The following is a 26,701-nucleotide window of genomic DNA, read 5'->3' on the forward strand; positions in this document are numbered from 1 at the left end:
CTGACAGCTCATCGTTGGAGAAAGGCTGAATGTTGAGCTAACATGAGTGGGAGATGGGGATGGCTACTGTACAGAAAGCGTTTAGACCTGAAAGGATTCAGGGAAAAGCACTAATACTTTATTGAGGTTCGGGGGGGGGGGGGGGGTGATCATAGGGAATATACATTTTTTTTATTCAATGTTCATGTTTTTTGTTGTTCAATGGAAAAATAAAGATGTACTCATGTCAAAAATGACATTTTTTAAAAGTGTAAAAATGTTTGCCTGCATGTCTCCTCATGACAAGGCAAATACAGTTAAATTATCCCAACATTTGCAGTGTATTCCAGTTAATTCCTGTATATTCACGTGGAAAGTTTCCAACTTGAAATAAAACCCTAGTGGCAACACAGCATCACTATTAATCTTCAGCTTTCTGCTGCATAAAGGTGGCAAACTTTGAATATTTTATCTTGTCTCCTCAAAACCACAAGTAGTAACGGTAACTTGTATAAGGTCCATTCCTCCGGTGGCAGCTGATGGTGGATTTCAGTAAAGTATATGAAGGCGTTTTCTGCTGCGTTTCCTGCAGTGCTGGAGGAAGTGATAGAGGGAAGGAAGATGCTATGTGACAAATGTTCTGAGCCAATTGCACATGACACAATGTAGGGGTGACACCATGATTTCCTTTTAAATCTATTATTACTTATTGTGTTTTCCAAAGTCAGTATGATTGGGACCGGAGAACCGACCTTCCTTGAGCCTCCTCCAGAGGGCGTCGTAGGCTCCCAGTGTGATTGGTGCATCAGTTGCAGGAATGTGTCACACTGAGGTTTAGTTACTGCCCTGCTGCTGTCAGACCGTGTGAGTAGTGGAAATTTGGGGGTAATTTAACTGTACCCTGTCTTATATGACGCGCATGAAAATTATTTCGAACACAAATTTAAAAAATGTCATTTTTGACTTGATCCATTTGTTAGAACTTTATTTTTCCATTGAAAAACAAAAACCTTAACGTTCAATATCATAATTATAAATGTAAAAAACTCTTGGGGGGGCGTCCCCCCTAATGAATGGTTTGGGAAAAAACTAATGGTTCTTGTGTGTGTGGAATTTAGGGCTGTCAAAATTGCGCAAAAGTGATGTTTGAACACATTTTGTGCAAGCAACTTAATGTCGCAATTCTTGTCCCAAATATGACGGGCTTCATTCAGTGATCTTAACGTTAATTGAAGTTTAAGAGTATAGAACCAACATTGAACGCTCAGTGAGCTGTGATGTGGTAAACATGGAACTTTTCCTTGGATGAAACGGCAAATGATCAAACCAGTGCATGAAGCTGTCGTAGCTGGTCTATTTTATTAATGCAATATAAAGTCAGTACAGTAGCGCACCCCCCCACAAAGCAGTCGAATATACACTCACCGGCCACTTTATTAGGTACACCTGTCCAACTGCTCGTTAACACTTAATTTCTAAGCAGCCAATCACATGGCGGCAACTCAGTGCATTTAGGCATGTAGACATTGTCAAGACAATCTCCTGCAGTTCAAACCGAGCATCAGTATGGGGAAGAAAGGTGATTTGAGTGACTTTGAACGTGGCATGATTGTTGGTGCCAGAAGGGCTGGTCTGAGTATTTCAGAAACTGCTAATCTACTGGGATTTTCACGCACAACCATCTCTAGGGTTTACAGAGAATGGTCCGAAAAAGAAAAAACATCCAGTGAGCGGCAGTTCTGTGGGCGGAAATGCCTTGTTGATGCCAGAGGTCAGAGGAGAATGGCCAGACTGGTTCGAGCTGATAGAAGGGCAACAGTGACTCAAATAACCACCCGTTACAACCAAGGTGGGCATAAGAGCATCTCTGAACGCACAGTACGTGGAACTTTGAGGCAGATGGGCTACAGCAGCAGAAGACCACACCGGGTGCCACTCCTTTCAGCTAAGAACAGGAAACTGAGGCTACAATTTGCACAAGCTCATCGAAATTGGACAATAGAAGATTGGAAAAACGTTGCCTGGTCTGATGAGTCTCGATTTCTGCTGCGACATTCGGATGGTAGGGTCAGAATTTGGCGTCTACAACATGAAAGCATGGATCCATCCTGCCTTGTATCAACGGTTCAGGCTGGTGGTGGTGGTGTCATGGTGTGGGGAATATTTTCTTGGCACTCTTTGGGCCCCTTGGTACCAATTGAGCATCGTTGCAACGCCACAGCCTACCTGAGTATTGTTGCTGACCATGTCCATCCCTTTATGACCACAATGTACCCAACTTCTGATGGCTACTTTCAGCAGGATAATGCGCCATGTCATAAAGCTGGAATCATCTCAGACTGGTTTCTTGAACATGACAATGAGTTCGCTGTACTCAAATGGCCTCCACAATCACCAGATCTCAATCCAATAGAGCATCTTTGGGATGTGGTGGAACGGGAGATTCGCATCATGGATGTGCAGCCGACAAATCTGCGGCAACTGTGTGATGCCATCATGTCAATATGGACCAAACTCCCTGAGGAATGCTTCCAGCACCTTGTTGAATCTATGCCACGAAGAATTGAGGCAGTTCTGAAGGCAAAAGGGGGTCCAACCCGTTACTAGCATGGGGTACCTAATAAAGTGGCCGGTGAGTGTATATTCCAATATAGAATATATGTTGACACCCCTAGTGGACATACATAGATCCTACTCTCACTGCCGTAAAAACAAAGTTAGCCTACTGTAAACTGATCAAACTTGGTAATGACAAAGGCGTTCAAAAAGAACACAGTTTTATGTTTCTGGCAGACAATGTTCCCAAGTAGTGTAAAGTTTTGTTCTCAACTACATTTAAGTTCCCTGTTACATGCTTGTGCAAAAAAAACAGAAAGGTCCACATTCCTGAGCTTAACTTCCCATGGAAGATTTTCCAGAAACTTCTGCCCCTTTGCAATACTAATTGGTTGTATGGAACAAAAGTGGTTCAGTCCCTTATCGGTTTCCATTGTGATCATGACGTACTTTCAGATCACATCCATCAAAATCTTGGGATGGATTTGTGTGCAAGCTATGCTTATGACAAATGCAATCTACTTCCAGCTTCTCTCCCTACGATCAATGAGTACATCTATTTTAGGGATCAGAAATGTGAGCCATTGGAGGAGATTATCCGGTCAGATGCATTTATCACTGTGTGTTGAATCCACGCCATATTTCATCCTGTTCAGTGCCATGTGGTGATCAGCTGATCCTATGATGGGTATGATAACTTCCTTTCATTTGCTCTAATTATTTTAGCAATTGGCATGTATACCCCTTTTGTTCCTGTTTTTTTCACTCTGCTCTTGCTGTGAGATGTTGATTCGCATCTTTTTGCAGTTTAACTAGTTCAGTCTTCACTGTGGAATGTCAGAAAGTCCCTCACAGATGGTCCTTCTGACTGGCTGGACCCTCAATCAGCAGATGCTAGGTACATTGGCTCTCATTCACAGAGCAGGTGGTGTATGAGACCTGTCTTTCTTACCTTTTAGTGGCGGTATTGAATACTTGGATCATAGTATTGATTAATGTCCTACTTTCACCGTGCACACACACATTACCCCTGGTTACACTAATGGAGGGATTCATTTCAGTCTAGTTTTTCACAGATTAGATTGGTAACTGCCCTGTTGCCCTCTTGGATTAAAGCCGTCGTCAGCTTTTTTTCTTGTGTATGAAGGGCTGGGAAGTGATGCAGAGATGCTGTATATACGTCACAGCATCTTCACGCTCCGTCGCCACGGCGATCAGCCGAGAATCCTTCCCACACTTGGGGGTACCAAACACACATTAGTAGTCTTGCTCAGTCACATGACTGTACATCCTCCTGCAGCATAGAGCCAGTCTCACATTTACAAACACATCCACTTAGCGGAGTCAGGATGCCTGTCTGAAACTTGAACCGCCTTCTCTGCAGCAGGTCCAGACTGAGCATCTCTGAAATATCTCCTGGAGTGCATGATGCTTTACAGACTGACCTTGTACAGCATGTGACAAGACATGTGTTGTGCTAAATAGATTTGTGCTGTGTTGTGCTAAATAGATTTCCTAATGTTTGTCTTATGTAATGACGTACAGATTTCAGATCAGTCCCTTAAAGCCAGCGCTAAAATGTTCCCCCTGGAGATAAGTGTATGGTTTACAGGTGGATTAAATAGCAGCCAGACGAGGTCCTGGGGATGTAGCATTGTTAAAGAGCTGCTCAGCGGCTTTTTCCCTCATCATCAAGTAGGGTTTAACATTATACAATACACAGAGGGGCGTTGGTCAGCCAGGGTGACACCTCACACCCTTCACTCAACCTTCCCCCTTCATTCTTAAATGGAGACATTTTAAATCCAAGATCAAATTGTCGGGCTTAGTCTGCTTTTTCCACGCTGCACCCTCGTTGTGAAGAGAAAACGGGGGAAGTTGCCATATGTACTCATTCTGATGGTCTAAAGCAGAACTACATGCATGTCTGCTAACCCCTCAGAGCGGCGTGCGTTTAGGCGCCAAGCATACGCCTTTAAATCGACCCTGTCCACTTGTGTGCACATCGGGGTCAAATAACACTGCATAGGAAGTGAAGAAATGTGTGTGTGTGTGTGTGTGTGTGTATATAATGTCATTTGTAAGCACTCTTAAGCTTCCCTCAGTGGGAGCAGCCCTGGACTTCCTCTCTTGAAACAAAAGGCTGGCTTTTGTAGGAGGCGAGACGGAAACACATTCATGGGGAGAAAGGGAGCCATATGTGCACGCATGAGCACAAACGCATGTCATGTGTTTGTGGGTACTTCCCCCATTGGGTGGGGCGCACTCTTCCTTATTTGGACAGTTGTTCTGTGTGTGTGCGCGCGTCTGTGTTTGCGTGTGGGGTGGGGGGTTAATCAAGGTCACACGGATGTACAGCAGAATCCCAGCCATGGACGGTAAAAACTCAGCAAGGCGGGAGAGTAAAGTACACCCGTGGAAAAAACAACTAACGACTGGGAAGAAGCAATGTGACCGCTGTTGGACGGAGAGAGCAAGAGAGACGGAGGGGAGGAGGAGCAACAACAGAACTGAGGGGGGAGGAGGGAGCAGAAAGAGATAAGAGTGTGGCAAACAGGAGAAATAGAGGGGAAGCACAGGTTTTGAGAAAATGCCCACCAGCTTCACCGTGGTCCCAGTGAAGGACGGCGCCAGAAAGGCAAAGAAGTGCCGTCAGGAGGAGGATGTGGAGGACGACAATGTGCTGAAGGAGGAGGACGAGGAGGCTGCGGGTGAGATTCCATTTTATACGTTCGGGCAGTCAGGTGCTACGTCGGCTCGGAAAGTTCCAGATGTTTGCTTCCAGCATCCAGTGCACACGGGCAACTTGGCCACGGATCACGGAATGCTGTTTCCTATGTGGGTGGACGGTGTGAATTTCAGGGTAAGGCCTGCTCCTTTTCCACACAATGCGTGTGATAGGAATTTCCCTCACACGCCACTCCACAGAGCTTGGTGTGACTAAGTTCCCACTTCTTCGCCCCGGATTTGGGCTGTAGTCACAGATGCGCCAACATCTCTCCGTGTTGATTAGCATTGACACGCCCCTCTGAAGACCCCACTGAACTCAAGTGTGCAACAGGAGAACAGAACCGTTCCACAATGCCGTGACGTTTCCAGGGTCCGAATGATGTGCAAAGCCCGACAGGTACCCCGTATTCACAGACAGTCAGTGAAAGGTTTGTGAACAGCTGGCTTCACTTGGCCCCTGTCATCAGAACCCTTCTGAAGTACCGTGTTCCTGGAATGGAATTTAATGTCACGTCGGAGATTCTCAGTTCTCTCTGGCTTCTGCCCAGCAGAATCCAGCCGTTAACAATTTCACTCAGAGGTCACAGAGTGCCGATTTTAACTCCAACGCTCCCGATGTTAGTGAAGCTGCTGCTTTTTTCTTTTTTTTTACTGGGGAGGGTCCTTGATACCACGAAATCTGTTGGCTCCTGAGCGTGTAGGGCGCCGTCGCTGCTATTGATTACCTGGCTGGCTCGCTTCCTGTTGGCTCAGCAGGGCGGCCCCCATGTTCCCATCGCTTCTAAAGAGCACAGCTTGTGTCGTGGCTGAAGGGCCTCTCGTGACATCGCGTTTAACTTGTGAGACATTTCATTGTTTCTTTAATGTCTCTAGTCTGGGAAAAGGGTCAAAGCTCTGGGTTCTGCAGAGGGGGGAGCAGGACCTCTGCGCTCACACTCGTAGCACAGCAGTGGATATAGTAGGTAGCAATCCGAATACAAATAGTAATGTTTACGGCAATAATGATTTGACCGCTAGTTATGTTATTAGCAGCAGGTGGACTATGGAAGGAGGAAGGACCGGGGTCCAGATAGAAACACCATCCACAGAAACCTGTAAGAGGAGAAAGCACAGGGACTCCAGTGTAGTTGCACCATAAATGCAGGCCATGGAAACATTCCATTAGATCTCCCAATTATATGATTTGCAAAGCTGTATGGGAAGCATGAGGCCTTACTGGTGCCTACAGCACTGTAATGTCAGCAATAGCATCCATTAAAATCCACCACGAAGGCCTTTGTAGCGTACTGAATGCGAATAAATTCAATCAATCTGTGGTGGAGTGTGCTGATGGGCCTGTGCTGTCTGAGTGAACACTGAACGCTTGTAGGAGAGCAGATCGCTTCTCTAGGAATGTAGTGAGTGAGCCACCATCTAAGACATGACATCAGCCATTAGCCCCAGATTATTTGATTCAGCAAAGCCAGCCCAGAATATAAATACAACATTTGTGCAAACTATTCTGTTAAGCCTTGGCACTCGGCATGGGAGGTCCCTAAAGCTGCTAAACTAGCGTGAACACATGTGGCCGCTGGCATAGATAAGGACACACAAGTAGAGACACTCTTCTATTGGCCGACACAGAGGAACCACAAATGCACACACTCATCTTTCACATGTCTACTTTAGTTGTGTATTCGTTTGTTCTCCATAATGCCCCACTGTTAACCTGCATACAATTCTTGTTCTACGTAACGGTTATTTCCATCACCGTCCCATCTGCCATCATTACTTTAAAATGTGCTATAAAACAACTTTGTCATCCTGTGCCTGCCAGTGGAGGAAGCCCTTTATGAAGTCTTTCCTCATCTACCGGATACATTCCAGTGTAACACTGAAAACGTATTGAACAGTCTGAAAGGTTTCCACAATCCAGTTATTGGATGTCGTCGTGTCCCCCTTCTTGCTGACGGATCTCCGTGCTCTCAATGTGGTGTCTCTGATAAGCCCTCAACCAATGAGCACGCGTCTATTTGTTCTTTTCTCTCTTCCTCTGTTCCTTCGCTGTGGGAGGCCCCCCGAGGGTTCATATGGTTTTCACTGTATAAGCAAGGTGAACTTTTGACTCCTGCACTGGTTTTTGGGATCGGATGCACCCGGTGGTTAAATCAGCTGTGTACACACTGAGGCCTTAGTGTATGTACACTTTGCAAACGTGACGTTTTCAGCGCCTCGGCCAACCGGCGGAGAGCGCACGCTGTGATACTTCAGCCTCGGTAGCAGCAATGGTTGAGTTTAACAACAGAATGGAATGTGAAGGCTGAGTTGGAGATGCATTACATGTCATTTAGCTTTTATCCAAAGCAACTTGCACTGCATTTTAACCCATGCGTTACATTTTGCCTGGGGAGCAATTAGGGGTTGGGTGTCTTGCTCCGATTAAAGTATATCTGCTTTAAGTCTGGCATCATTTGAATGGCCCTAAAAAGTCCCCAGCCTCAGATGTAGTCGCCAACAGCAATTAGCAGTGTTAATTTCCACAAGTGCTTGGTCAATGCTATTAATGTGTAATCAACCATTAGGTGCCAGTTAGGGTTGTCACGATACCAAAAGTATGACTTTGATACTATACCTGCCAAAATATTACGATAACCGATACTTTCGATATGATACCACAAATAAGATACTTTTATCTATGATAGTAATAAATAAAACATCTGTAAGGTTCCCTTTTTACCAGCTAGTTCCTGCCCAGCTTTTTGAACACTTAACAAATGTCATTCATATTAGTATTAGCCCACAGCACGATGGTAAAATCCTAGCTTTGATTATACACGGCTATGTAGGCCTATTGTCCGTATATGACCACATCGTTATTCCATAAGTATGAATTACATCATTTTACAGATGTGTTTGAGGTGGAAAAAAGCCTAAAGCAATGTGGGTTGGGTACATTAAAGATGGACACATAATTTAAGGCCAATTTCTCCCCTTTATTGTATTATTTGATGATTGAGATAAACCAGTGGGCATTGTTTTTTTGAAACACTATGTGCGCTCTGGTTGCTGCTTTTTTAATAAAGTACCGGTACTAAAAATATTCAAAACGGTACCGTTGTCAACCTAAGGGTACGCGATACCTTTCTAGTACCGGTACACCATGCAGCATTACACCAGTTTAGGTGTTACACATCCATTTATTCTTATTGGAGGTTTTGGACCTCACTTTTACGGCATTGTCTTTAAAAAAAAAAGAAAAATCTTCCGCAAATGATGAGACCGGTTTACTTTACTATCTTACTCTTTGTTTTCATGGTACTTACCTGTACCCTGTGAACTATGTTGCTGTATTTGTTAAACAACTCAACGGTTGCCTGCACTCTGTAGGACCATTTGACCATTGAAGACCATCAGGTGCTATTAAAGATGAGTGTAAGAAAATATAGATGAAACACTTAATTCTCAAAATCTTTTTTCCAATTAAAAGAATTCATTCAGATGATGGTGTTTTTTTATACTGTGGTAGTTTTCCTAAAATTTAAATAACCCCAATAAACAAGCTTGCTTGCTATGGCAAAATGTTGAATCATAACTCCAAAATGATACGTATAGATTGAGATAGATATTTTAGGAGTCTCTCCATGATGAAAGATGAATCTGTACTTGGTTTTCATTCCCTTGTGAATCCATTTCCACTGTGAAATGACAGTGAAACCACATTTTTACGCAAGCACAGTCCAAAACCGTAAACATATCCTCGCTGCGATAAAATCACAAACCATCAAATTGCTAGTAAAATGAAAACTGTGTCCCTTAAATGCAGCGGCGTCCTCCTCCTCCTCCTCCCCGGAGCCTCTCTGTGGTTGCTGTGCTTTATACAAAGTTCAGGATTGGGCTAATCTGGTTACAGGATTAGTGCATTCACATCCTCTGAGGCGGGCCGATTTTCTGCTGGGACAGTCTTTATTGGCCGGAGCGTGCACCGGGCCCGCTCAGATTAGGATGACTGGCTCTCTATTCATATTTAGTTGTTGTTGATTTATATAAAAAAAATAATTAATTAATCAACAAAAACAATAGTGGGCAAATGACAGAATTTACCTGAATGCGTTAAAGCTTTGATCATTTCCATGATAATTACTTTTAAATCCTAAATATTAATAACACTTTACATCAAACATTCATTCATTGGATTACAAATACAATTATTTTGTTGTACAAAAGACTTGTGGAATGAGTAATTGACTCAACAATTATTATTTGCGGGTGTTTATCAAACTATAATTCCAAAAATCCTAACTGGTTCCCCATGGAAAATCTCAACTTCGCCTCTGGGGAAATGTCAATGCTATTAAATTAATAAAAATTTTAGACATACGCATGAACCATCACTAAATCAAACTCACTAATGAATTGATCAGCAGTTAAGTATTCCACAGCTCAATCCTCATGGGTGGTTATGGGGCCACACATAACTATATTCTACCCTGTATGGCGCTGGTCGGGTAGCGCTGTGGTCCTGTGACTGCACGGGCCCCCACCAGCAGGCTCTCAGCCGCGGTCCGGTCTGCTCCCCTGGGTTGCTTCTAATCGATGAGCCGTCACCACCGGGGGGGTCAAGCGGTAAATTCAACTGCTCAACGAGGCAGCACCTGCACTAAAAGCCACTCAAATGATGCACTGCGCTGCTTTCACCAATGTGTGCTCCATTTCCTCAGAGCGCACAAAGGAAAAAAAGCATTGCATCCTCAACAGCCTCTGTCTGTCTGCTTCACCACTGCTTCCCTCGCTTTCTTTGCTCCTCCCTCTTTGTGATTGTGTGCATGTGTAGCAGGGATCAGAAGCTTAGGGAGGTGTGTGTGTGTGTGTGTGTGTGTGTGTGTGTGTGCGCGGTGTGCAGGCCGGTGGGAGGATGAGGGTGCTTTGTGATGCATGGCTGATGTCGCTGACATCGCCGTCACAGGCACACATGCACACACATAAACCCACGCGCTGTCACAGGAGTAGCTGATCCTTCACATGATCCAAACAGCACAAGCAGCATTCCTGACTTGTGCACCTCGGTAACAATATATCTATACTTTGGACCCTTGTTTACTGAAGATCCCCAGGGACCACTACTAGGACACCCCCCCCCCCCTCCCCTTTTTCAGCCCTGCTCCTCAGAATGGAGCAGAGGGTAAGCTCTCGACGGAAGGGTAAGTTTTTCATTAAAAGCATCACTTTATGCAACCTAAGTTTGGGGATGTTTGGTTAAAGCGCTTTTGTGGGCAAACGCATGCTTTTTTTTATTGTCTGGTATTATGTTTCTCAGTCTGCTGCTTTAATGGAGATATTGTTGTGTACTATATATATAGTGCAAATGGTTTTAGTGAGGGAAATTCAGAAAATAGCAAAATAGCTCCACTGCCGGTGTAGGGCTCACAGAGTCAGAAGTTGTAGAACAATATAGGAGTGAACAATAACTTTGTACCGTTTCCGTTCAGCAGTTTAACTAAATCTGTCTAAACTGCATGTCGATGAAGTGCATTTGCACTTTTTTTACTTGAGATAACGGAACATGGAAGCTAACCCTCTTCTTTTTTTCTCCTTCGGTGCAATGAGCCACGGGCTAACTCCGGCAGCGTTAGGCAGCTTACAACGTCATCACAGCGCTCACAGCTTAGCGGCTATAAATAGGATGCATGGTCATTTATCACCACACTGGCGATGAAAGGCTGAGTCCTCACCGTTTAGCACATCCGCAGCGTACCTGGACCTCGCAGGTAAAGCTCTACCAATCTGTGAGCAGAGAGCTGATGGAGGCTGACGTTAGCCCAAGCCATGGTTGTGCTAAGGGAAAAGCCCGCTTTCCCATACGACGGATGGACAGCTGTTCTGATTAATAACTCCCTTGCAGTGAATCACACTCCCTTACGTAACATCGCTGACTGATGTTCCTTAATGATTAGATGTTGAGCAGTTTAGCAATGAATCAACAGCAAGAAGTTTAAAACAACATCTGCCCTCTTAAAAGCCTCATCTTGCAACAATACTGCTTTTGGTCAGTGGCACTGGTGTATGTGAAGTCAATTTAAGGAATGAAAACACTTGCTCCATGGGTCAGAAATCCCTCTTTAATTGTTTTGTGAAGGATGTGCGATGTGGCCCGAGGCATGTGTGTCGGAAACAAGACCTCCAACTAAAAGGCTCCCAGTGACAAGACTCTAAACGTCCATTTCCCCCACAATGCCGTGGCAACAACATTGTCTTGACCCAAAGCTGAGCCATCTTTTTGTAGCAAGCTCTTTCATATATATATATATATATATATATATATATATATATATATATATATATATATATATATATATCTAACAAAAGCACTTAAATTAATGTTGTATACCAAGGGATTTAACTACATTGTGTGGACCATTAAAATCCTCTGTGCCCTTTAGCAAGGTCACATTTATATGGCTTACCTAGTGCGCTATAGCTCAGGGACCGTGCTCGCCTCCTGCAAATCGGAGCACACCTTCATTCAGCCCGTGCAGGAGACTTTTCATCCTCTCACATCTTTGTTATAGACCACTTTTGCGTCCAGTGCGGCCCGGTCGCCGGAGTGCGTACGCCTGGTGACAGCCGTCCCCGCCAGTCGGCGAACCGTCGGGTCGGCAGCGCCACCGCCCCCGTCAGCCATTTTCTGGTCGGACCGTCAGTGGCCCGCGTTGGGTTGAAGTGGGCAGTATCTGGCCCCAACCTGAAATGAGTGTGACAGCCCTATTTCTCAGTTTTTGAACCTTGCTGCTATGATTAGATTCAAAGACACAATGTTTTGTTGTTTGCCGAGTCAGCTGGACTGTCCACACTCATGAATAACAGTGTTTGGACGCTTCTGTGATAACGTACATGCAAAAAGGAAAAAAGGGAGTGTCAAGGAGAGGGCACACAGACCCACATGTGCACTACAGCACATTAAATGGAAGATGGGGCTTTGATTCAGTGCGTTCTATGTGCCCTTTTTGGTGAATTATTGAGATAATAGCGAATATGGTCACGTGTGACTTAAAAAAACTTTCCAGCTCGCTATCAAGGTAGATATGTCAAATAGAACATGCTTTACAAAAGTTCAGGAATTATAGTTTATGAAATTACAAACCGTAAGATGGTTGCAGTATTGTTTTAGTGTCATTTAAGAGTTTTAAGAAGACCTAGATAACGTATGACCATCACAGTGCCATCACAACTATGCTGCACCTTTTTATCCTCCAATTTCTGAAACACACATAGCTTCATTATACCCTAAATCAGGGGGGTCAAACTCATTTCAGGTTCGGGCCAGATACTGCCCAGTTCGACCAAACGCGGGCCATCGGTGCGGCTGACCGGGGGGGCGCGCTGTGAGTGTCCGACCGGTTGACGGAGGGGGGGGGGGGGCGGCTGTCCCCCGGCGAGCTGTATACACTCCGGCAGCGGGCCGTATTTGGCCGCGAGTTTGACATATGTGAATTAAGCCCTCGTGGGTCACATAAAATGACGTGGCAGGCCACATCTGGCCCTAAATGCTTCCGTTATTATTTGCCCAATAAGACAAACCAGGCTTTCCATTGAAAGGTCGGTCCTACAGAGCCTTTTTTAGACACATGTATCCCCAGTAAACGTTGTTTTCCAGGAAGCAGGGAGAATTTCTCCAGGAGAAATGGTTACTTGTGTGATGTGCACAGAGGCATGAACATCTGTCACTGATACTGCAGCTGGATGTGGACCATGTCCCCCAGGACTGTTCAGCAGCATGTACCGACGCACACTCACTTGTACACTCGAACATTTATGATAATATGGACACATGCATATTCTTTCTCCCTGTACTTCTTCATTTGTGTGTAATCTACTACCATTATTGCTGGAAGTGCAGTATTTGGCACCTTTGCCTGCTTTGGGATGGTGACGTGGATGGTGAAGTTCACAAGAGGATTTAATGACTTGGAGGTGGGGCGGAACGTGTTGTTACACATCTGCCTGTTTTAGGCGTCATCTAGCTTAAAGAGGTGCAACATTCCGGCTCCCATTTCATTTCATTTGAAGGTCTTTGCCTCCCGAGTCCCTTATTTTAATTCAATGTCTTTCTGTTTTGCGATGGTGGCGCATGGAGTAGTGTGATGCGCTGGGAGCCGCAAAGTTGGCAGTTCAAATCCCAGCTGCCCCATGTGCCATGTCGAAGTGTCCCTGAGCAAGACACCTAACCCCTAACTGCTTCCCAGGCAAAATGTAAGCCATGGGTTATAATGCAATGTCACTTTGGATAAAAGCTTCAGCTAAATGACATGAAATGTAATGTGTTCATTGTGAAAATTGGCATTATGACACCAGTAATTTTGTGGGTCAATGGTTAGGTAGCTAGTTCCCAAAACTAATTGCATTAGCAAGAAGCTGTCTGTATCTTTCATTTATGGTCAATGCAAAATTGAACCCATTCATAAAAATGTCCCCTTCTAAACCTGCCGACAATTTTAAGTAATAGTAACCATGTCATTTCTAATCATTTGGCAAAAATAAATTACGACCTAAAGTTCCAGTATCACCAGATAATCCTATTGTTTTTTTGTTTTTCTGCAAATTCAAACGTTGAAATATATATCAAGTATTGTGTCACAAAGTATTTTCTTAACCGTATAGTCAGACCTTTTGCAAAGATTGTGTTCTCTCCTTGACTGACGTCAACCTCCTTCCAGGTCAGGAAGAATCTCCCCTGATTTGGAAACAGTGCTGCCGGTTTTAGCTTGTCTCCGGGTATCAAAGAGGATTTAGCCGGTCCCATTTAAGACTGCATGTGGTGTGTAGAACCCAACCAAGCCAACGGGCCGCCGACCGGTTGACCCACCCTTGGATGAATCCTCAAAGTACAATGGTCATTATCTTCCAATTCATTCCCCTTCATCCCGGCTTATTGAAACGCTGTGCCGTCGGCTCACGTGTTCTGCGATCCTACTCAGATTGCGTTTTAAAAGTGCTACACGGTGCAAGGACATAGTGACTTTCGCTGTGATTACCGGAGAGCTAAGCCATGCTGCAAGCCTCTTATTCCCCCAGCAGCTGGATCGAGCTGTAAAAGTGACCCATGAAATCCCCACTGAAAGTTCACAGTTCAAATCCGCTGATGAATGAAGAGAACCCTGCAGACCGCCAATCTCTGTACGGTTGCAGCGTGGACAATGGATGAACAATGTGGGCACACTGTTGTGGAAATCAATGGCCCTGAGCTAAAATAAAGCTAACAGGCTAGCCTCAGTCTAGCTTAAGTTACGGTTCTTGGCTAGTAGAAAATGTAGCACTTATACTAGTTTGCTTCGTAGCCCCATGTTGGGATCGGTGTAGCTGGTGTGAGACTAAATCAAGTATAACTTTATTTTTACTTTTAAAACACACTGAATGTATTTTGTGACTCTGAAAGTAACATAATGATGTGTCTATCTTTCCTATGCTGGAGGAAATAGACGTGCTCCCATAGGTCCTTTTCAGCCAACACATAGAAGACCCCTCCCTGTTCACACTTGGACTTGACTGTAGCACGTCGGCTATCTCGGCCTCCAACGCCGCCTGTGGGTCCTTTCAAAACATTTGCTCGGTTGCCGGGCCCCGGCTGCAAAGAGCCGCCCGCTGTTCACAGTTTGGTTCTAGAATGTTGTCTCTGAAGGCGGCTCGCCTGCTGTGGGTCTCCTGCTGTTGTTGTTTTAGAGGACAGGAGGCGGAAAGGTTACCGTTAACATGTAAATATCCGTTTTCCACGAGGTCACGGGGCGGGGGCTGGAAAATAGAGCAAATTGTTGAAGCTACTTGTCAATTATTTTCCAATCATAATGAGCACTTGGGTGTACATCTATAAGAGATCGACCGTTACTATCAGATATGACTGTCCTGAAATCCAACATTTGGTTCTAGTGCCTGACTGACCTCATATCTATGATAATGTTTTTAAAAACAAATAACCTTTTTCCATCTGACGTGCTTTCTGGGCTGATAATGATAATGAGAAATAAATGTGCTGTGTTTCCACAGGTGATGGCGTCCCAAAGGAGAACAGTCCCTTCATTAACAACACAGACAACGACAAAGGCAATAACTACGATGGCACCAACATGGCCCTTTTTGAGGTAACCGCTTCATCTTCCGCTGGATGCAGGTTTCGATCATCGAGGCTTGAAGTCGCATGTTACACGTTGCTCAAGCCACAATTTTCCCCCGACCAATCACTGGGCCCCAGGTGTTTTAGCTGCGTCTTCAAAAGGCCACCTATTGTTCTGCGTGGGTCCATTTCCGGGTCACTGGTTGCAACAGGCCATGACGGCCAAATCACCAAACTAGAGGCTTCAGCGTCATAGTCCACGAATAGAGATCCCCTTGTTAGATAACTTCTATGCCTGTAATGTGTGAACGCTTGTCTTCGTCTGTAGGCTCCATGAAACCTGACATGACTAATACCTGCACAAAATCGGAAATAGATACCTTTTATATTTATTTATTTTGGTAGATTGCCTCAGATTTATTTTGTTTCCCGTGTACCTCTACTCATCTTCTTCTCTATTTGATGGTAGATTATAGCCTTTAACATTTGCCCAGCAAATAGATGCTAATGTGATTTGTTTGTGGGATAGAAATGCAAATGCATCAAAAGTCACTGGCAGAACTATTTCTGCTTTTTCAAATCAGAACCCAATTTCTATGCTTAAAAAAATCTGGCTTAGCTGCAGTGAGTTTAGCACAGAAACCCGGGGGGGAATCTTTTCTTGGCGCAGCTATGTGTCATTCAAAGAGTTTACTCACCTTCAATGTTGGTGCGCTCCATTAAGAACTCTTCCCAGCTGCTTTGCTCTGCCATTTGGACCTTTGGACTCTGTGGTCACTGGCGCTTGGAAAGAATTGATTGTTTTCCACCCTCTGTTTGTATGGAGCTCAATCAGACACGGTATTAGGAGATGCAGTTAACCAAATACTGCACCATTCATCTTGACCCTAGAGGGGTCTTTTGAATCACTAAATAAAAAGATATACAAACAATACAGTTGTAAAGGAAATAGATGTTAAATATTGTAATTCCCTGTCTCATGGGAATAAAGGAATCCTAATCGAATATTGTAAAAGTTTTGTGATTTCTGTCCTGTTTGCAGGAGGAGATTGAAATAAATCCCATGGTGTCATCCCTCCTCAACAAGCTGGCAAACTACACTAACCTCACCCAGGGGGCCCAGGAGCATGAGGAGGCTGATAATGATGAGGGGCCCAAGAAGAAAGAGGTCAAGGTAAGAGATGGGGCCTCAACGCGATGGTTTGTGAGCACTCCCGAGTCTTACGGTTAAGCCCTCCACAATTACCCCAAAACTGTTGTTCTGTGAAATTCACTGAACTCTCATTACGTAATGGGAGGAGGGGCAATGGGCTCTTCAAGCCCCATTGTTTGGGTTTGCACATTACCAGAAAAAAATGAATAAAACAATCGCCTTTGTGGGAAAAAGATCTTAACTTCAAAGCCTTTTAGACAGAGAAATCCGTGTTTCCCCTACTAATGGGGGAGGGGGGGCGTACTGCTGGACCCGCTAGAGCAGGGCTGCCGAGCCGGCGCCACTGACGGGGGCTGCTGGCGGTCCGGCCCACGGTTTGCTTACGCACTCCGCGAGTTCGACATATGTGACAAATATAGAAAAATAACAAAAAACAAAAATGATTACAAAAATAACATGGACAGTTCAGTGTAATTACATCTATGGTTTAAATACACGTATTCTGCCACATGCTGGTGGAGATGCGAACACGTTTACTCTGTGTCTCCTTAAACTGTCTCTGCTCTGCTCACTGAAGCAACAAATAAATAATAAATAAACAATAAATATCAGAGCCAAGAGCAGTGGTCACCAGGATTATTTATTTATTTATTTATATGTGCGCTAGAGGGATGGAAGGCTCGGCACAACCAGGACTCAATGAGCAGAATGTCACATCCTCACATCAGTGGAATTCTGGTGCTCAGAAACACACCCTTTTGTCCACAGGGAGCGCCAAAGTCCTTTTCATTGCAACTCCGCAGGATTTCATTTTAGCGGGGGGGGGGGGGGGGCTGATTTAATAGTAAAATGTCTTCCTTTATATACTGCCTCTTTAGACATGCTCTTATATGCTCTATTCTTTTGTTGTCTCCTTTTTCGCTGCTTACTTCACATGCCCTGCATCCCGACCCCTCCACAGAGCCCTCAGATGGGGACCTTCATGGGCGTCTACCTGCCGTGCCTCCAGAACATTCTGGGGGTCATCCTGTTCCTGCGGCTCACCTGGATCGTAGGCACTGCCGGCATCTTGGAGTCCCTGGCTATCGTCCTCTTGTGCTGCTCCTGTGTGAGTCTCAACTCTCTCTATCCTTATCGTGCTTCTTAACACACATCTTAAAAAGTGGAGAGGAGGGTTTGAACCCGTGCGGCTCCACTCATTGACGTAGATATTAAGTGTCCTTTATCAAGGATTTAAATCCATTAGAGCAATGACATGCATGATTATGTAAGCGTGTGCAATGCTTAATCTACACGTCCAGCTCTTTGATGTGTTACGCATGCATTAGCACACCCGGGGGACAATGTTTCCATGAATGTTTCAGTGCCGGGGGGGACAGGGAGCTGCACACGCTACTTTGAACCAACGGCAGTAATGAGTGACAGGCAGGTTGACTTAGTGGTCACTGATCCTTCCTATATTTAGCCACTGTGACTCCCCATTTCCCATACGCGCCCAGCCTCTAATGGGACGTGTAATCCCTCCGTCTGTGTCAGAGTGTCAGAAACATGGCGACACGCGCACACACACACGCACACACACACACAGACAATGGAAATATTTGCAAACCCGCGGCTGACAATGGGTTAATTCCGATGAAGCAGGAGTAGAAGTACCAAATAAAACCAGCCAGTATCTCAGTCCAAGACTTTTCACCTGATAACTTACAATATTTCCAAATGAATGAGAATTACAGGAGTGGTAAGTATTTTCATTCTCTAGTAATTGAAAGAAGCAGCCAATTTAATGAAAATCAACTATATTAAGTTTTTATTTACCACTATGATGATGTACTCTGAATGATGAGAAATGTCACACATTCCACTGCGTCTGTAGACCTGTGAATGCATATCAGGTTGTAAATATAAAAACAGTTTTCCTGGAAAGATGTGAAGTCCATTTTCATTTATTCCAATCTAGCTGCAGTACAGTGAGCGCTTGACCCTCGACTGCTGTTACATAATGAGAGCTTAGTCAAACAGATTAATGTTCATTTTCTCTGCTCAGGCTGCATCTAACTTTGCTCTGACTGCTCCACATCAGATAATTGTTTATAGGTCAGGTGTTGTGTACTCTAAATGTCTAAAAATAACATGATTTACTGTGTGCACCTTCTTGTTTTATTAATCTTCACCCATGATTCAGTAAATCCTTGTTTTACTTTTCACATTAACTCCAATGCGAAGGGTTTCACTTTCTTAGTAGCAACAATACCTAGTAATGAAGAAGAGAAAAGAGATTCAGGGAGTCAGGTTTGCTCAGATGAGACCAAGTCTCATGCTAACATGCAGCACAAAAATGAGATTTCTATTTGAATGCAAAGGACTAAATAGTCAGTGTAGGGCCCCTGGGGCCACTCTGCAGAGTTCTGGGCCCAGCCCTGAATATCATCAAATCAAAGAAACACCAACATGTACAATGACAATGCCGTAGGTATGAGAGTGAAATGTATGATACATCTGGGATTCTTGCACCCTGCCTATTTAGTTATTAGGGCTACATTAACACATAAATAATATTTTTTAAATAATTTAAATGAAAGATAAGTTTCCTTGTTCAATGATTTGGGTTTCCATGGGTTTTATCAATACATTTCAGTAATTGTGGTTTATGAACTGGCCTCCTGACCCTCCAGGGGCTTTGTGTCCATAGTCCAAATATATTTTTTATAACGCATCCACATCAATGTTGTATTCTGTATGTAACACACACATCAACCATGCAGATGACAACCGCATGGTGTTATGACTCAATCTGGTAGAATCTGGTAGAACCGTGTCCACATGGGCGCTCTGTTGTCATTTTTAAACCTTGAGGCTTCTCTTTCTGCACTTTTCTTTGCCAGCTCTTAGCTGCTTTACTTTTCACGGGAAGCAGAAACTAGTCAGTTCATTGGTTCATTTTGTCTGCCCCTCTTTAAACTGGACGCCCTTCACATAGTTTAAGTTGGTCGTGTCCTTGTCCCTCCTCCCTTGTCTTCTGTTCTCTCACTGTCATACGTTCTCCTATGCGTCTCTCTTACAGCCTTTAGATTTCCTCCTGTCTTTAATCTGATTACTGGTTTGGACATACTGACGCGTTAGATGACTCGTTACTGAAAAAGGTGGTCAGATTAGAGTAACGCGTTACTGGCATCACTGGTCGTCTGGACGTGCTGCAGATTTCCTGCACACAACCACTATGGGAAAAGCTCATATCCATTACAAATCCGAAAGATTAGAACAAAATCCTCTCATGGAAACTTGTGACTGGATTTTTTCCAGACCAAGGCCTCGAAGTTCCCTGTTGTTTTGGAAATCCCGAAAATGAGTTCTGAATTCTAATGGAATTATTAGGTGGACATGAAAGCAGGACTAGTGACACGATTATTGTCATGTAAGCTTTGTTCTCATGCCTTCTTTACTGTCCTTTTGACAACAGACCATGCTGACGGCCATATCCATGAGTGCAATCGCCACCAACGGCGTTGTGCCAGGTAAAACACTTTGGTACTCGGACACACACAAACTTAATGGAGATGAGAGATGAGATCTGTCTTAGCAACTAGTTTTTTTTCTTCCTTTTTTACACATTTTATGAGGATTATATGGAGTAATGGGATTAGGGTAATGTGTTGCTGAATAGATGTATTATATAGGAGAGTTTTCTTCTCCTTCCTCCTCCCCCTCCTGTTCGCGCAGGTCTCTGCTGCATTTAGTTGAACAGTGTGTGTCGAGCTCAAAAGAGGCAGAACGCATTCGCTTAAACCCAATCTTGGATTTTTTTCAATTTGAAATTAGCTTGTAGACTGACAACCCGCTTTTACACATGATCTCTCAACTCCAGTCTTGCATGTCAATTTGCTAGTTGTACCAACAATGAGCAGCACACTGAAAAAGGAAATCTTAACCCACACGAGAGTCATACCAAGCTCAGAGAATTGTCCTTTCCCTCATTCTCACTCCCACGATGCTCCGCCTCTCTCTCCTCCAGCTGGGGGCTCTTACTACATGATTTCCAGATCTCTGGGCCCGGAGTTCGGGGGAGCTGTAGGTCTTTGTTTCTACCTGGGAACAACCTTCGCCGGCTCCATGTACATCCTTGGTACCATAGAGATTCTGCTGGTGAGTGAACGCTCTGTGTCAACGGCTTCTGTGAAGCGGCCGCCGTCTACGGCGTCTCCACCGCCTACCGTCGTTGTCCTCTTCCTCCACACAGACTTACATTGTGCCCAAAGCAGCCATCTTTGTGGCCGAGAAAAAGGAAGACGAGGTGAACGCCCTGCTGAACAACATGCGCGTCTACGGCACGTGCTGCCTCGCGCTGATGTCCGTGGTCGTGTTTGTTGGTGTGAAGTACGTCAACAAGCTTGCACTGGTCTTCCTGGCCTGCGTCGTCCTCTCCATCCTCGCCATCTATGCCGGAGTCATCAAGACCATCTTTGAGCCACCGGACTTCCCGTGAGTCTAAGCGATAAACTGTATAACTGCCAAGAAGACGCAGAAATAGCATCAGACTAAATTTGTGAGCATTTCACTGACCATAAATCGTGTGATCGATTAAATCTGCGCCGCGTTTTGAAATTTGTCTGTCCTCCACCACAGTGTTTGCATGTTGGGAAATCGCACTCTGCAAAACAACAACTTCGACAGTTGTTTAAAGACAAAGGTCATTGACAACCTGACGGTCACAACCAAACTGTGGAGGCTGTTCTGTGACGGGCCGGAGCTCAACGCCACCTGCAACGAGTACTTTGTCCTCAACAACGTGACCGAGATGCAGGGCATCCCCGGACTGACCAGCAAGGTCATTTCAGGTGGGAACTCAGTGTTTCCTTTGGTGGTGTTAGTGGGAGTGTGCACATTGCTTTCTCCGATGTAACGTTAACTGACTGCAGGTCAGTGGTCAACTTCCGGTTAGACCAGAAGTAAGTTGCTCTTACTAAGTTAAAATATTTTGTTGCATTAATCTCAGGCACAATAATCACATAGATCAATGCATTTTTTTATTTCTTTACCCTTAGGGCGATTACGTCATTGAAATAACATGAATATAATATGACAACGGGAAAAATATAAGATTCATTGACTATAGTGAAATGCATTAAGGCTATAATGGCTCGAGCATGACCAACCAGCTGCTTGACTGCTGCCTCCTGTCTCTTGTAGAAAACATGTGGTCAGAGTATGGCCCTCTGGGTAAATTGGTGGATGACAAGAAGCTGGAATCAGTGGGTGTACGCGCCTCCGCCCAGGACAAGTACCTGCCCTATGTGGTCAACGACATCACCACCTTCTTCACGCTGCTGGTCGGCATTTACTTCCCGTCTGTCACTGGTGAGACTGACACACACACACACACACAACACACACATTATTGTCAAAACGGACCAAAGTTGTCATATCTCAAGATTTTCGGTTGTGACATTCCGCCCCCCAACCTTTTAGGTATCATGGCTGGTTCAAACCGGTCCGGTGACTTGCGGGATGCTCAGAAGTCCATCCCAATCGGTACCATATTGGCTATTGCCACCACCTCCTTCATCTGTATCCTTTAGAGCTTATATCAGAAAGTTGTTTCACATGGCTACAGCTGCGGGTTTGAATATTTAATCCATGCCAGATACAGCTACAAGGTTTATAAGTTGGCACAGTTGATTGAAAGCCTCCCAAAAGGCCTAATGGTACAGACCAGGTAGCACCTGAAGGATTGTAGGTATTGTGTGTACCTTTTAGCTTTACAGGGACGTAAAACCCTCTGCCCATTGGTGTAAGGTACTCTCCTGAACAGTGCTTTCCAGACGTCACCTGTGTAATTCTGTTCGGTGCCAGCATTGAGGGAGTTCTGCTTCGAGACAAGTAAGAGAATCTGTATGGAAAAAAACGTTTTTTTTAAACAGTGTCTGAAGTCTGTACACATTGTGTCTGTTGTGTTTCCCCTCCATTGTTTTAGTATCCTCAGGGGAGATGGATAAGATCATGTAGTTGCTAAATGCCCTCATCATAAAAAGCTCAGATGCAATGTTTTCCTCATAAATATTTTGGGTCCGTGTGAATGGATCAGTGTACCAAGCACAGTTAGGTCCTGAGTTTTGGGAAGTACAGTTATACCGTTTAAGTAATTTGACGCCTTCAATAGAGCTGTTATTGTCTTAAAAACACATCAGCCACACTGTTGCACTGGCTGCCATGCTCCTTCATTGTCATTAAAGTTTGGGTTACTTTTTTTTGTACCCATTGTAGGTCATTTTGAATTAGTAAAAGTATTGAGGCAGATTAAATTGCAGCCAGTTTAGCAGCTATTCCGGATCAGTTGAAAAAATGTAGAGACACATAGACAAAAACATGGGAATATAGGTTCCAGAAAGAAAAGAAAAACAAATTCCTGTTTTGATCCCTCATTAACCAACGTGCTGCCAGTGATTATCAGTCAGTTTTTTTGGTGCATAACCTGCACCATAAAATATTTCCAAACAAATGCAATATTTCCACTTGTTAGATTATTGAATGTATTTCCAACTCAAAAATGCGCATGTATGTACGTGAACTGACCCTCGAAAACGTGACTTATTTGTTGCATAGGCTACATGACTCCCAGAGAAGCTAGAAGAAATCAAATATATTTTTTCTTATAATGGCAAAATAGTAACGCACAGAAACTTTCATCTGATGACACGTTAGATGCCTCGCTACTGAAAAAAGTGGTCAGACTAAGTAATGCGTTACCAGCATCACTGGCTCTGGACACTGCTTGTTGAACACTTTTGCGGATGGTTGATTGTAAAATTTTGACAGAAATATTTTTTATGCAAAGTTAATTTAACTCCTCTTAGCCTGTTGCAAGTGTTCAGTTTAAAAAAAAGACCTTGTTTATTATTGGTTTGGATCTTTTCAAAGAAATTGTTGAAAAATAAGAACACTTCTTTTAAAGTGAATTGAAGAGGTGTTAACATACCAACATGATAAATGGCTGAATTGTTTTTTTGCATTGGATTGCAGATTTGGTGACGCAGTGAAGGGTAACCTCGTGATCGGCACCCTATCGTGGCCTTCCCCCTGGGTCATTGTGATTGGCTCGTTCTTCTCCTGCTGCGGGGCGGGGCTGCAAAGTTTGACCGGCGCCCCCCGCCTGCTGCAGGCCATTGCACGAGACGGCATTGTGCCTTTCCTGCAGGTCAGGCACTCGCAGTCGACAACAATCTGGTCAGAGCCCCTCTCAGCCCGATGACCTGTATCTTTTAATGTCACACTTAACTTGTTTTAGGTGTTCGGCCATGGGAAAGCTAACGGAGAACCCACCTGGGCTCTGCTGCTGACGGCAGGGATCTGTGAGATCGGTATCCTCATCGCCTCCCTGGACGCCGTGGCCCCGATTCTTTCCATGTAAGCATCCGTTTCCACACATGCCGTTTCTCCATGACACCAGATCAGCAGATCCCTCAAGCATTCGTCTTCCTAATGGCACTTAATGAGTTATTGTTGTCCCGCCGCAGGTTTTTCCTCATGTGCTACTTGTTTGTCAACCTGGCGTGTGCACTGCAGACCCTGTTGCGGACGCCCAACTGGAGACCCCGCTTCAAATACTACCACTGGTGGGTCATGAATTATTCTGTCCCGGATGTAAATGATTTGCTCTTTATATTTATATAAGAACTTTCCCATCGTTGAAAGAAGAGAATCTGGAGGGAAATTATTAATACAAAATTAGTAAAACATTAGCTACAGTTGCGCTAACGTGTGTGTTTCCTCCTGAAGGGCTCTGTCCTTCCTGGGAATGAGCTTGTGTCTTGCCCTCATGTTCATCTGCTCCTGGTACTATGCTATAGTGGCCATGGCCATCGCTACCTGCATCTATAAATACATCGAATACAGAGGGTAAGAATGGCTGTGTATGCTATGTTCTTTCATGGGTGTGCAGTAAAAAGGAAAATAAACTCATTTAAAGATGAAACATTATAGAGAGAATCAAATGCTTCAAGATGGATAAATGTGTTTAGACATCTTGATATTTCTTGCTATACCTGCACTTTCAAAAGGAACAATATAGTGCTTTAAATGCACAATTCACCTGACCTACGGAGGAAGTGGGAAGAACAATGGAACATTGAGAATCATCCGCCTCATTCTAAAATGGTTTTTCTGCAGTTTATCATTGCTTGTGATCCTTCAGATTGGGTTATTAAAGTGAAACTTAACAAAAGGCCCCTTGTATGATACCAAGTTGAGCTGCTGACATCGTCAAACATGTACTTTTTTTATGCAACGCAAAAATGCAACACAAAATGTTCTCACGAATCCGAGGGACTTGATGGAATGAGCACACAGAACACAATTATACCAGCTGGTGTGACACCAGCGTGAGACTGTTGAAAACCATCCACTGGCTCTGGTTTCCTAACAATCCTTGAGCGTGCTCATTTGCTGCTTCTTCATGTGAATCATTTCTGCTCCGTCCTTTGTTTGCTGCAGAGCAGAGAAGGAGTGGGGGGACGGCATCCGTGGCCTGTCGCTCAATGCTGCGCGCTACGCCCTCATTCGCCTTGAGGAGGCTCCACCACACACCAAGAACTGGAGGTACAAACTGTTGTGTGTGTGTGTGTGTGTTTCTTTTGTGCTTTTTACATCGTGAGTCTAAACAAGTGTTAACCAGCAGATTGAAAATGAACGTATTTTCGGGCCGTGAGTTTGCCTGCTTTAACGTCACACCTTGGTGTTGCAGTTTAGGTTGGGGTCCCAGTGATTACTATAAACAAACATCTGCATATGAATCCACAATGGGATTCATATGCGTTCTGGTCGATACTCCTGACGCTACAATCAGGTTTGAGCAGAGTTTTGGACTGCAAATAATAACCGGCGCAAAGGGGAAGAAGTCTTGACCTGGATATCAGCGGGCTGTACAAATATTGTCTGTTTTCCCTCCCCTGACGCTTAATCTTGATGAGAACAATAGTGAATTGGTCGTGAGACATTTGTCAGAATAAGGTTTAGGGTTAGGTAGCAAAACGATGGTTCAACTGAAGGTAAGGGTCTAGGGAATGAATACATGTCAACGAGTACAGGTGCGTGTGCGTGCGTGTGTGCGTGCGTGTGCGCGCATGCATGCATTCAGAGTTGACGCAGGGCCACCTGTCTGTGTTAAGCCCAACAAAAGAGACAGAAATAGACAAAAGGGGAATTTGAGTAATCTCCTGGTCCTAATCTGACAGTGCAGAAGGACCACACCGGCTGACCTTGCAAACTGCCAATACATAATATCCGATACCACACCGGTTTCTTCCCCTTTCTTGTCTGGCTCAGTGTGGCCTCGTCTGATGTTTCCGATGATACTGATAGTCTCATTGGAGGTGACAGTTGCCCTGCATAGTCAGCAACAATGTGCTGTTCACAGCGGTGTAACTCTCCCTTCTCGCCCAATCGCTCTCTCCATGTCTCCAGGCCTCAGGTGCTGGTGCTCCTGAATGTTGACTCGGATCAAGGAGTCAAACACCCCCGTTTGCTGTCCCTCACCACTCAGCTGAAGGCAGGGAAAGGACTCACCATAGTGGGGAATGTTTTAGAGGGGACCTATCTCACCAAAGACACAGAGGCCAGGAAGGCTGAGCAGGTACGATGGGGATGTTTTTGTATTTAGAATATTTGGTGCCCTAATGCACATCCGTTGTGTCAGTCCAGATTTTAACAGTTATGAAGCATTATACATCCCGACTGAGTGATCTCTGCCATCTACTGGCCAAACTGAGTAGGTTTTCTTCATGTATTGTTTTGTGCAACTGCTAAGACCCTGGCTTCCAAAGCTTTTGAGTCTGCGGCCTACCTTTCCTCCAAAACCATCTTTTACGGAAGCTGAAATATGAGATTACACAAACTGGTCATCCATGGGTGTTGTCAGTATGACTAGTCCTGAGTGGATATGAATGACATTGCTGAATGGTTATTGTTTTTTTTTCTTCTATCTTTCTCTGCCCAGAACATAAAGTCGGCCATGTCAGAGGAGCGAACAAAGGGTTTCTGCCACGTTGTGGTGTCTTCAAACCTCCGAGACGGGGTCTCCCACCTCATCCAGTCCGCAGGGCTGGGAGGCATGAAGCACAACACCATCCTCATGGCCTGGCCCGGCACCTGGAGGCAAGCCAATGACCCGCAGTCGTGGAAGAATTTCATAGGTACTTCAAGCATGAATC

The 26,701-nt window shown here is 44.6% G+C and overlaps 1 protein-coding gene across 8 annotated transcripts in view; it reads left to right on the top strand.

Annotated features, from left to right (window-relative positions):
• slc12a7b (solute carrier family 12 member 7b) overlaps positions 1–26,701 on the top strand; it is a 43,254-nt gene that overhangs the window by 7,920 nt on the left and 8,633 nt on the right. For 4 of the 8 annotated variants that reach the window (XM_037455703.2, XM_037455704.2, XM_037455706.2 and 1 more), the window contains exons 2-18: positions 15,280–15,374; positions 16,389–16,520; positions 17,461–17,607; positions 19,960–20,014; positions 20,512–20,642; positions 20,737–20,978; positions 21,123–21,334; positions 21,687–21,854; positions 21,966–22,064; positions 22,319–22,376; positions 23,517–23,691; positions 23,782–23,900; positions 24,011–24,109; positions 24,273–24,392; positions 24,987–25,091; positions 25,956–26,124; positions 26,488–26,683. In XM_037455703.2, coding sequence (XP_037311600.2) covers positions 15,280–15,374; positions 16,389–16,520; positions 17,461–17,607; positions 19,960–20,014; positions 20,512–20,642; positions 20,737–20,978; positions 21,123–21,334; positions 21,687–21,854; positions 21,966–22,064; positions 22,319–22,376; positions 23,517–23,691; positions 23,782–23,900; positions 24,011–24,109; positions 24,273–24,392; positions 24,987–25,091; positions 25,956–26,124; positions 26,488–26,683 — 2,322 coding nt within the window. The other 4 variants (XM_037455705.2, XM_062559088.1, XM_037455709.2 and 1 more) reach the window with 4 other exon arrangements.

This window comes from Pungitius pungitius, chromosome 19, assembly GCF_949316345.1.
Source record: "Pungitius pungitius chromosome 19, fPunPun2.1, whole genome shotgun sequence".
Classification (NCBI taxonomy): Eukaryota; Metazoa; Chordata; class Actinopteri; order Perciformes; family Gasterosteidae; genus Pungitius; species Pungitius pungitius.